We start from the raw sequence: 13,320 nt of genomic DNA on the forward strand, positions 1-13,320 counted from the left end.
ATTTGAGTGGCTGCTTTCATTATCATACTTCCTGTTGTATTGCTTCTGGTAAAGGCAGTCTTGTCAATATTGAGATGATATGCCAAAAGAATCGTAACTTTCAGGCCCAATCCAGTCAGAATATTCAAGACATCTGGAGAAAAACCAACCTTCCTACATACGTTAGCCAGCTCCAAACAAGTGATAGGTACCAACCCAAAAGGCTTCAGTATTACAGCACAATCTTTTACTTTGCATCTAAACCTTCAGCAAGGTACGTATAGTACTCAAAACATCCAGTAACATCATCAATGTCCCAATTTGCTTCATCAAGTAGTTTCCCGTAATCAATTGCTCAAGCTTTGCTAATTTAGATTTTTTCTCTGTTATCTTGGGAACGATGGCTCGTAAATACTTGGCACGAACAGTGCCAGAAGCTGAAGCTCATTCCATCCTTGATTAATCGTTGCACCTCATGCTTTAGAGTAGTGTAATTTTTAGTGCAATGGCTAGCAATTTTATAGCGATAGTCATAATAAGCTGTAGGATCATACCACTTAGGATGAGGTGGTTTAAGAGGATCCACATGGCTTGGAGACAATCAGGTGGCTATTATAGAGCTCTCAGTATAACTTCATATAAGTCATAAGGATTGGGTCAAATACAAGTTTTTCTTAAATAGTCCATTGCTATCGTGAACTACTTTCCAGGCTAATAGGATGAATTTAGAGTCTTGCAAGAGTTTGACTGTTAAGGCTATATATGAGAGCTTGGATGATGAAAATGAGCTGGTATATGGATGAATTAGATAGTTGTAGGGCTAGTTGGTATGGATAAGATGAAGCATTGTTCACAGTAGGATAGTATAGAGAGTAATTTGAGGGTAGATAGGGTTGATATCTCCTGAACTATCTGTCAAAGCCTACAACTTGAGCTTTAGTCTCTTTTTTCTTGGGTGCCTTCTTGGTTTCTTCTCCTTTCAGCTTGCCATTCTCAATGATTTTGTCTGAGATCACCATGTCAGTGAAATTCTTTGTAGCATTCCCTATCATCTCTTCATAATAGAGGAACTTCAAAGTACTGACAAACAATACGGTGGCTTCTTTTTCAGTCAAAAGAGGTTGCACTTGAGAAGTAATATCCCTTTATCGTTGGCTTTGAATGATTCAGTTGTTGTTTTTATTCATATTCTGTAAAGAAAGATAATCAAGGGCCAAGTCTATTACATGTTGGTATCGACTAATGAAAGTATAAGCCATATCGTTTCAAGAATCAATACGATTCCTGTCCAACTGGACATATCACCTAGCAGTAGAACCAGTGAGGCTGTCTTAGAATGCATGCATCAAGAGCTTTTTATTATTGGCATGGGCAGTCATTTTTTGACAATACATAGTAATATGAAATTTTGGACACTTTGTACCGTCATATTTCTCGAACTTCAGTACCTTGAATTTTGAAAGAATAACCACATCAGGAACTAAACAGGGCCCAGCAGCATCAACTGAGCTATAAAAATTAACTCTCTCCACTACTCGCAATATTTTCTCTAACATGTTCATCTTCTATTCAGCTTTTGAGGCTTTTAAAGTCCCCTTCTCCTTAGGTCTCAACTTTTCTTCTAGATCATCCAAATTAGGGATTGATATTGGTTCTACTACCTTTTCAGTAAAGATAAAAATTATCCTTGATTTGAAGCTTATGGCATTCTGGGATATGTGTACCTTACAGGATAGGTGAACTACTGTGGTGGTAAACCTTGTGCAGATTAGGCTTGATATGGCTCAAAACTAAGAAGGCACAATGGGTCATCCTCCTCCTATTGGCTAGCATTCTCCTCTATTACCTTTCCCTTGGTTAGCTTGTTCAAAGCCTCTAATATCTTATTCAACTCTTCTTCTAACTTCTCTTGAGCTTTCTCTAATATTTCGAAATGATTAGAATTTTCTTGTTCTATTTGCCTGGCTCAAGCTCTTGCGTTGTATTGGTGAGTGAAGTTGCTTGGTGGAGCTATCCTTGAACCTTTAGCACCACAATTATGATTAAAAATGTTATGCTATGCTTTATGTATGATGCTTTGATGCATGAATGAAATGTATATTTCCTGAATGAAATCTAATATGAAATGGATGTAAATGATTGTGTTAAAACATGATCATGAAAATAATACAGATGCATACAATCAGACAAACAACATAGTTAGTTCTATGGATGAAATGAAAGTGATGCTGGTGCATAATGTTACATATGATAATGAAAATGATACACAAAGTTAAACAATCAAAATGATTAGATAAACACCCTTTTCGTGTCTTAATTTCAGGGTATATCTATCATTGGGTAGAAATGGCTCTATCCTAGGTTTAGGCACTCTTAAGTTCACTATATGCGTTTTAAGGTCAAAGTTAAAAGGTCCTCAAATTGTTCCTTACATCCTTGTCCATCACAAACTAGTAAGGCACCCTAATCCTCACCCATTACAGGCTACAAGCGAAAAAGGTTCAATTTCAGTGGGAGTATTTCGCTAGCCACTACGGAGGCATTAGACCTCACGAAAGCAATAGGTACTTTACTTCCTCCTAGAGGGACGGAGCTCGGGTGTAGAGCTCATGTTATGCACATGCATATGAATGACATAATTAATAAGGTAAATAAACATGAATGAATAATAACACATATATACAAAAAGGTTCAATTTTATTAGGCTTTTGGATAACACAAATTATTTGCTGGCCTGACTCTCAAAGTCCCTAACGGAGTCGCCAAGCTGTCATAACGTCTAGATCCGGGGATCTATCGCTAGACATTGACTTTTAGAAGTCGCCACCAATCTTTTTTATCTAGGTGTGATTGGCCACCTAAAGAATCTGTCCTTTTAGGGAACACCTAAGTTTAAGGGCCCCTAAAAGAATATGTTCAAGTCTACTAACCAGAACAAAGTTCGGGAGTTCGAATACGTGTGAGGAAGTTTATAGCACCCTCACAACGCCCATAAAAAGATGGTACCAGCTTAAATTTGTGTTATCCAATAAGCCTTAAAATTTTACCAAGTAATTAGTTATTGAAAATTATTCTCAATTGACTCTAATACTTTTAGCAAAAAATTGAGAAAATTCCCTCACCTCAAGAGTATGCAAGAAAAACTACTGTTTCACTTGCAGAGGTTCCATTGTTAGATTATTTAAAGAAAAATCAAAATCAAAATCAAAATAAAAAGGAAGAAAAGAAGGATTTTTCTTGTGCAGGAAAAATTGATACTTTCAACTTTTTTCCAAAAATATTTTTTGAAAACTTTTATTTTCAAGAAAAATTGATACTTTTAACTTTTTCCCAAAAATATTTTTTTGGAAATTTATTTTTAAGGAAAATTGACACTTTCAACTTTTTCCCAAAAATATTTTTTTTGGAAACTTTGATTTTCAAAGAAAATTGATACTTTCAACTTTTCCTCAAAAACTCTTTTTTTGAAATTTTATTTTTAAGGAAAATTGATACTTTCAACTTTTCCTCAAAAACCTTTTTTTTGAAATTTTATTTTTAATGAAAATTGATACTTTCAACTTTTCCCCAAAAATATTTTTTTTTATTTTTATTTAAAGAAAATAGAATAATAAAACAAAATAAAAGTGAAAATAAATAAAAATAAAATAAAGAAAAGTAAAACAAAAATAAAAATAAAATAAAGATAAAAAGAATATTAAATAAACCTAATATAATAAATAAAATAAATAAAAAAATAAACAAATAAATAAATAAATTCAAAAAAAAATTGAAGTGGCTCGGAGTACGGCTCAGCTCGGCTCGGCTCAAGAAAGAGAAAACGGCTCGGAGAGGCGGCTTGGGACCTCGGCTCGACTCGGCTATTGGCTCGGAGGAGGGAGACATGCACGGGTCAGGAAGCGAGAAGTCGTTCGGGTCAGGTCAGATCTCGGTAAAACGTGCGGATCTTTTGGGTCACTTAAGGCAAAAACGACGTCGTTTTGAGAGGATATATAAGGCTATTTCCTCTATTTTTTGACAGAAAGCTCCTCCCTTCTCTCTCTCTTCTTCCTTTTTTCTCTCGCTTCTCTCTAAATGGTCGAAGAACTCCGATGGAATATTCGTCGGATTCTGGAAAATTTCATCGGAATCTGGGTTTTTCGTCGGAAGTTTACCGAAAAGTTGGTCGGTTTCTAGATCCTTCGTCGAAAACTGGGCAGCTCGTCGGAAACTTCAAAGTTGGTCGAAATCGTCGTCGAAAAATACAAGTTTCACCGAAAAATTCAACCGAAATCTGGAATTTTCTAGAAATTCCCAAAAAAAAATCGTCAAAAATCTCCAAAAAATTTTTGCTAACTTTCAGAACACTTTTAAACCTTTTCTTAGCCTTCTATACTCTTCTATACGCCTCTTTTCTCTCAAATCAGTAGCTTTTTGCTCACTGGTTTTCTATATCTTCTGTTCTGTTCCAGGAGGTCCCTTTTATAGGGATTGATAAGAAGAGTTTCTGATCAATCCCTATTCTTTTTTGGACGGAGATTCAATCTTTGAATCCAATCTGCACTCTGATTGAATCCCCATTCTCAGCAAGATTCTTCAACAGGATTCAATCCCAGCCTTCCAAAATAAAAATCACATAAAAAAAAATTAATAGATAATTAGAAAAATAATAATAAGATAAATAAAAAATAATATTATAAGATAAATAATAATAATAATAATGACAGATAAATAGATATATAATTAGATAAATAAAAATACATACAAAATAAAATGAAAAAGAAAAAAAAAGGAAAAATAAAATAAATATATATATTAATAAATAATAATAATAAATAAATAATAAATACATAGGATATTAAGAAAAATATATACATAAAATATAAAATAAAAATAACAAAAATGTAAAATAAAATTGGACTTACCCATTTGGACCAGACCCAATTGATCCGGGCCTGAACCAAATTGGGTGTCTACAGATGGATAAAAAACTTATAAGAAAAAAATTCTAAGAGGAAATAGATTTTTAATAAGTAAGTTAGTATTCTTATAAATAGTGGAGTCTATACTGGATTATGTATGAGAAAAAAATATAAGAAAATTATAAAATTTTATAAGATAAACGAACCATAGAACTAAAAAAAATTGAAAGGTTCTTTATGGGTGTATATATTTGAGTGGATTAGAAGAAATTTAGATGATCATGTAGGTATAATAAACCACATGGATATATATATTTATTTGAATTTAGAATATTTTATTGGATTATAGAAAAATGATAGGGTCCACGGGTATTAATAAGTGTTGATTGATATGATTGTATATTTATAAGTCTATACAATTAGTAGATCCTTTTTCATTGGTGAACATAAGTCAATTAGATTGAATGACGTTAAATTAATTAATTAATTATTAGATTTTATTTCTACTAACTTAAATATTTAATTGATCGGGACTTCTTTCCTAACATTATAATTGTTTTCTGTGTTTGTACGTATGTGTATATTAGATTATTTGCAGATGTGAATGTTTTTGGATATATATTAATTAGTGGATGGCTATACTGTTAGACAACTATCGGTGGCATTCTGAAGAAATTTCACTTTTTAGCTCTACATTTTCCAACTTGAAATCAAGGAATAGTTTGAGTGAAACGACACAACTAGTTACTTGTCAATTGCCATCAAAGCAGATGGCTTCTAAGTTACTAGGACTGCTTTGGCAATGGGTTATTTGGCTGCCTGTACCCTGCTTTTCATTCGTTAATAGAGCATTTTTTTTTTAATTGCGAGTCAGAAAAGAGAGAGTGGTCCATAGGTGAAGCTCTGATATCCGTTATAAATTTGGCTTGTAGTGCTTAATTATATTTACTTACTTAGGAAGGAATGGCCGAATGGGAGTGCTTTTGCAATCGGCAAAGACTGAGCCCGATGTAATAATGTAATAATGTTTCATTGAGTTTGGTTTTTTCCTGTTTTCTTTGTTGTTGCCTGTCTGTACAGCTGATTCTTCTTCTCTATAGCGGGTATCTCCTGCTTTCTTTGGTTAATACAAATTAATTAATCAATTCAAAAAAATAAAAGAAAGAAAAGAAAAAAGTGGCCCATGGTGGGAGACAGTAGGTTGGTTGATGTGGATTGGGGAATGAAATGCCACAATTATTTCGGGTGATAAAGTGCGTTTAGGTATGATGCGCGGTATCTTCCTTTTTTTTTTTTTTTCTTTGAATTTGTTATGTTGTTCTTTTTAGAAAGATAGTCATTCAAGAAACACTAATTTTGTTGTGGAACTTTTGCTATGCTTTGTTGTTTGCTTAATTTGGAGAAATTAGATTTATACTTGTAAAACTTAATTAATCAACTATAAACAAATGGATTTATCTTTTGAAAGAGATGGAAGAGTTAATTTGTAATGTGAGTGACTTTTCTACAAGGTTTTTTCTTTTTTTTTTTCTTTTTTTTTTAATTCTTATTATACTTATTGGCCAAGCAACTATATCTTTGTAGAAGGCTACTTGCTTGAATTAATTAAGGACACGTAAGGTTGAGTTTAGATGAAATCAAGAGGAAAGTGCCAACTAAGTTGGTTAATTAGTATGTAAAAATTAGATTCAATTACCATGTCTTCATACCTATAATATATTTGAAGTTGAATTAGGTTTAATTAATTATGTTTTACTAATGCTAAAGGTTGGGGATATACAGGGAAGGGAAAGAACTAACAAGAAAAATTAAAGGAGAAGAATTCTTTATTAATTGGGACACTTGAGAATGGGCAATATATTGGTTTCACATTAAATTGACAAAAAGTAACAACCCACTAAATAATTTGATGAAAAGGAAACAATGGGTAATGGACTAGTACATCATTGTCTTGGCCAGGACACAGACACTAACATAACATGACAAATTTGACAGCCCCCACTTATCATCAAGCTTAACACAGCTTTACATCAATTTGACAAACAAACTATTGAATTTATAAAAACAAATAAAGGCCAACCAAGTGGCAACAAGAAGAAGAATGCCGCAATCAACACACATTTTGAAACAAGATTCATACACCGAATCGCCACCTGTAAATGAAAACAGAATGACTTAATTGCCAAAATAGTGCCACCTCATCCACATATAATAACAATTTTACAACTAGAAAATAAAATTCCACCATTATCTAGCCCTCCGCAGCTTTCAGTCTAAAACTTGTAAATAAAAAATAATAATAATAAAAGCCTAATTAAAAATATATATATATATATATATACATTTTTTTTGCACACTTATCTAATATATAAATTTTAAAAATTTTATTTAATCCATAATTTTGCAACCTAAAATTTTTTATTTAAATATTTAAAATAAAAAATAAATGTATTAAATGAAAGCTCTATGAATATTTTGGTTTTACATTCACCATCATAGTTATCGCGGGTCCGTAGATGATGGATCATGACAAAAGAGTTGAAGGGTATCCATCATGCATGGGCTCAGCTGTTAGGACCTGGATTATAGCAGCAAAGAATTTTGCTAGGATACTTCTACATGTGCCCATTCCCCCCCCCCCCCCCCCCCCCTTTTTTTTTTTAAGGATATAGTCTACTTTCTTTTCACTTTTTAATCTCTTCACTATCTCTTTGTTGTTTAGGACAACATTAGATACATATATTTTATAAACTTATTTTATATATTTATTTTTTATTTTAGAAATATAAATAAAAAGTATTAAATTTTTGTAAATTATAATAAAATTATAAAAATTTATTTATTTATTTATTATGTAAGTGTGATATAAGCGTAAAGGGAGTGCATAAAACTCTTCTTTTTATCGTAAAATTAACTTTGCATTTTAGTATGAACTATGAAGGAAAACATTAATATTTGTACAAGAGAAAAAAATTTTCGATAATTACATAAAAAAGAAAAGAAAAGAGGGAAAACTTTCGATTAGAGTAAAAATGATTACTTTTTAAAATTGCAAAGTTAAGCCACACATTTTTAAAATTGCAAACTACTACCACTGGATACCATGCCATAATATTTTCTTCTTTTCATTTATTCCCTTGCCTTTATCACACATATTACCGGTACATAAACATAGTCTACACTCTAGGTTTGTTTTCATTTACTTTCCAAGAAAATGAGAACCCTTCATTTTATAGGAGTGTGATCTGTTTCTTTGCTTCCAAAAAGAAAATGATTTGAGTATAATTAATTAATTAAACTCAGTGAATCGATCCTTCACTTGAGGAAATTAAAGGGAGAATTAAGTTAATGAGAGGTTGCTTACTTATAGAAGATGGAATTAGATGACTATTTGGTGATGGCATAGACTGCATAAATGATACCAGGGAGGTATCCAAGGAGGGTCAGTACAAGACAGATCCAGAACTCCACCTGCATCAAATTAACAAAATCCAACAGCCCAGTATTAATTAATTAATTAATTTTACTTATACTATCACAGTATATGAGAACTCAGAAGAAATGAAACTGATATATCATCATATGTTAAAAGTTTGATATGGATGATGACCTTGCAACCATACTTGAGGAAGACTCCAAGAGGAGGTAATATGATGGCTAAGAGGATATCTATGCAGGTAGCTGTGCTATCATCTGCCATTTTTCTTCTTCTTCTTCTTTTTCTTCCAAGCCAAAAAGATAAAAGCCTTTTCTTTCCTACTTTCTTTCTTTCACCGAGACAACAAAGGACGGGACAGAGAAGAAATTCAAGAGTGTTTTCAGAGGGTTCTAGTTCGTAAGGTAAGATAACTACTTCGCCTTCGGTGTGGGTGTGGGTGTGGGTGTGGGTATGAGAGAAATGGCGATAGTGATATATAAAACCCCAAGAATTAACGTGTCAGATGTGATAGGCAGTTGATTGGTAGATACGTTAATGAATCGTGATGATAATGGTCACTTGGTTCCTTCTTTAACGTTGTAAAGTTCTTCACATGTTGATGTAGATCGATGCAGTAGTAAAATGTTTGCTTGTTGGTGTAGGAAGTCGGTTTAAGACGTTGCTTGAGGGTTTACGCTTCAACTTTACGCTCTGGAATGGAATCCTATACCTACATACTGCAGCTCAGTCCATTAGCTGCCCATGTGCTTGGCTTTCATTGGAGTGGACCTCATCAACTCTCCACGTGGCATTCACAACAGTGTGACAAAATCAGACGGCTCGGAGTTTGCCGCATAAATCTGGAACAGTGGCGGCCAGGGAGGCATGTTATCTGGTGATCACCATTCACATCCATCCAGATGTAGCTTTCGTATGAACACACGCATGTGAGATAAACCGCCCTAGTGCTTCAATCTTTATCTTAACCGACAAGTCAAAAACATTCAAGTAAGATGTATCATATAACCGTCCTCCTCTCCCACCCACGCCCACGTGTGCCAGGTTAGATATGCCAATCTGTCATCTCTCAAGTTAACATCTCATCTCACCGTGCATGTAAATATTATTATCTAAAAATCAACTGTATCTTTTGTTAATTAGCAGTTTAATAACTTAATTAAATCAATTACACAAAGTGTTTTTTTTTTTTTTTTTAATATTGGTATTGGATTTTTACCTTATAAGCAATCCAACAGTACTCTAAATAGCCGGAGTAATAATTTGGATTAAACTCCCATATTCACGTAAGTGTTTATTTTATTTAAGAATGATTTTAGTCTTTTAGAACTATCATGTTTTGCATGCCTCTTGATAAGAAAGCTTCAATTCCCAACCTCCACCGAAGCTGCTTGGATAGAACTTTTTATCTATATATATAAATATAAAAGAAAAAAAAATCTACACTTGTCAATATACATCAAATTTGCCAAATATCTAAATCTTGTGACCAACATTCTTATTCTTTTATTTTATCTGGAAATACCATTCTTATATGATTTATAAGAAATAGTACTGACGAAACTATTTTATATGTATCATATGGCTTTAATGATCGATGGTTAATTGGCATCTTCTACACACATGGATGTTGATGTGAGAAGGGATCAAATTAGTTCCAAGAGAAGATCATTCTAATCAATCCAATTTAAAAAAAAAAAAAAAAAAAAAAAAAGCCCAAAGCCACATCATTTGTTGTGAGTTCAAAAGACGTTAATTAGTTAGCCTTTAGCTTAACTAATTTATGTCACGTGTGTCAAACGATATCTATTTGTTAACATAAAATTTTATTTGAGTAAACATCATATTTTTTAGTAACAATTTTTTAGTAGGCTAAAAACGCCTTTAATAATTTTTTTTAATTTTTTTTGAGATTATTCAAGATGTTTTTGATAAAAAAAATACCTTAAATAGTTTTTTTTTTCATTTTTTTTTATTATTCAAGGTATTTTTGGATTATTCAAGGTATTTTTAGCTAAAAATGCCTTGAATAATCTCCTTCATTTTTTTGAAAAACTATTCAAGTCATTTTTTGCAAAAACAAATGTTTTCAATAATCTCCTCTCATTTTTTGAGTTTATTCAAGTTATTTTTGGTTAGAAAACACTTTGAATAAGCTTTTACAAAAAATTAAATGGGGTTATTCAAAGTATTTCAAGCAAAAAATGTCTTGAATAATCCCTTTTGATTTTTTTTTAGATTATTCAAGGTATTTTTAGTCAAAAATACCTTCAATAATCTCTTTCAATTTTTTTGGAGATTATTCAAAGTGTTTCTGGCCAAAAACATCTCTAATAATTCATAAAAAAAAATAGATTATTCAAAGTATTTTTGATCAAAAAATGTTTTGAATATTCCCTTTAAAAAAATTAAATGGGGTTTTCAAGTCGTTTCTAGCAAAAAACACATTGAATAATCCCTTTTCATTTTTTTTAGGATTATTCAAGGTATTTTTTTTACAAAAAAAATACCTTCAATAATCTCCTTTCATTTTTTTTTGGATTATTCAAAGTGTTTTTTTTATCAGAAAACACATTGAATAATCTCTTAGAAAAAATTGAAAGGGTTTACTCAAGGCGTTTCCAAAAACGCTTTGAATAATCTCTTATAAAAAATTGAATGGGGTATTCAAGGTATATTTGACAAAAAATACCTTGAATAATCTTCATCATTTTTTATTGGAGATTATTCAAGACTTTTTTTTCACAGAAAATACCTTAAATAATCCTCTTTAATTTTTATTGGGGATTATTCAAGGTGTTTTTGACCAAAAACATCTTGAATAATCCCTTACTAAAAACACTGGAGCAGTTCAGTTGGTTAGAATATATGGCTATTAGCCATAAAAATACCTTGAATAATTCCTTATTAAAAATAATGGAGCAGTTCAGTCAGTTAGAGCATATGACTATTAACCATAAGGTCTTAAGTTTGATTCCTTCTACTAGTGTTTTAAGGGTTTTTTAAGGAGTGCAAAAACGCTTGTTAGCGGCGTTTACATTATAAATGCCTTGAATAATCCATTATTAAAAACATTGGAGCAGTTATTAACCATAAGGTTCTAGGTTCGATCTTTTTCTTTATTGTTTTGAGAGTTTATTAAGAAGTGCAAAAACGCCTATTAGCGACGTTTACAATAAACGCCGCTATATTTATGAAAGTCAAAGTATATAGCAGTGTTTAAGTCAACAAACATCACAAAAATATATTTTTAGTGACGTTTTTAAATCCAAATGCCACTATCTAAGAATTTAGTGACGTTTTATAAAAAAATGCCGCTAATCTTATATAAACACAAAACTTTGTGGCGTTTATTTAAAAATGCAGCTAAAAAATAGTCACTAAATCTTCATTTTTCTGTAGTGGATGTAATAAAAATTAGTGTTAAATATAAAAATAGTCTTTGTAGTATATATTTTTTATTAGTTTGGTATCTAAATAAATAAAACTTACATTTTGATACTCACACTTTCATTCTTTTGGTACTATAAACTAATATTATTAGTCAACTTACTTATGTAAAATTAATATCTAAAAAAATTATGACATGCCACATCATCTAATTTTCACATCAGTATTTAAATAAAATATTTAAAAAATATTTTTAATTAAAAATTAAAAATTGATAAAGACAAAGATTCAAGGAGAGAGAAAATGAGAAAATAGAAAAAAGAGAGAACGGAAGGAAATGGAAGGGGTAGTGTTTGAATTTAATAGAATAACTATTAAGGTATGATTCTATTCACATGAATAATATGAGTTTAAGTTATTCTATAAAGCTTTTAATCTTGATTTTGTCTCTACAATTATAATTTAATAGGATCAACTTTAATAAATGGTGTGAATTATTCTTTACAATTTTGGGCATAAGGAGTTCGAAAATGGCTTGAGAGTTGATCACCTTTTATACCCATTTTTAGGAGCTTGATTAAAAACAAAAAGGCAATGTGATTCCAAAAGATACTCTAATTAAAATTGTCTGATGATCTATAGATATACCATTAATGAATTCATTAGATATAGTGTTTTATACACTGATAATTAAAGATGTCATTAGAATCAATTTGAAAAGTTCTATAAGATTGAAATATCAAACCACATAAGTTGTTCACCATTATCATATTTGTTGGGTAAATGGTTTCCATTAATATATTTTGAAAATGATCAAACCTTAAAAGAGGAAACCAGTTCCTGTTGTGATAAATTTTTTTATTGCTTTTTTCTAAGGGTGACAGTGTAAAATCCACTCATAAAGTACAGAAGCATATGGGATTTAAATATCTTGAGTGATACAACATCTAAAAAAATGAAATATTATAAGCCGATGATCTCATTTTGCCTTCAAAATGATACAGGTCAATACTATTACCAAATGAAACACTATTAAAATGTCTCATTAAAGGTTATTTAAGGAAAAGAATTTTATGAATTATGTTTCCCATTTTCGTTCCACGAATGCCTTTAAACTTGAAAATAAAGGAATTTAGAAATGTGTGTGCTATAAATTGGAAAGTGAAACAAGGCATTTTGTTAGCCTTTTCTGTCGAATTCAATCTGGAAACTATGCCTTTTACTTTTTGTGATGGGTACTAGTTTATTTATGAAAATGGGTAATCTTCTTCAGTTATGCATAAAGTGAATGATGTAGTCTTTGGTTCTAATAATGGTAGAATAAATAAGAGGTCTACCATGTTGTGGTATAGAAATTAGGGACATTATGAATTTGGCATATATGTAGATTGCATTAAAAAGTTTAGAAATTGATGTATATTGACAATTGTGGACCATTTCCACTTATTGTTTTCAATGGATATAAGCATTTCATCACCCTTACTAAAGACCATTTAGGTTTTGTCATATGGAGTGAGAAGTTTGACTTTGTGAAATTCTTCAAGTTTTTTTTTTAATTTATTGTCGAGTTTTTAAAAATACAAAATTAATGCAATAAGTTCAAACGTAGCTAAA

General features: G+C 31.2%; 1 protein-coding gene across 1 annotated transcript; it reads right to left on the reverse strand.

Annotated features, from left to right (window-relative positions):
- Positions 1–6,688: 6,688 nt before the first annotated feature.
- LOC111277135 (hydrophobic protein RCI2B) lies at positions 6,689–8,769 on the reverse strand. Its single transcript, XM_022863354.2, has 3 exons — positions 8,491–8,769; positions 8,245–8,351; positions 6,689–7,033 (listed from the first exon to the last, which is right to left on the reverse strand). The coding sequence occupies exons 1-2, from the start codon at positions 8,578–8,580 to the stop codon at positions 8,268–8,270; spliced, it is 174 nt and encodes a 57-aa protein (XP_022719089.1). The 5' UTR covers positions 8,581–8,769; the 3' UTR covers positions 6,689–7,033; positions 8,245–8,267.
- Positions 8,770–13,320: the final 4,551 nt, after the last annotated feature.

The sequence above is a fragment of the Durio zibethinus genome, chromosome 7 (assembly GCF_047325235.1).
Source record: "Durio zibethinus cultivar Kanyao isolate XHJ-2024 chromosome 7, ASM4732523v1, whole genome shotgun sequence".
NCBI lineage: Eukaryota > Viridiplantae > Streptophyta > Magnoliopsida > Malvales > Malvaceae > Durio > Durio zibethinus.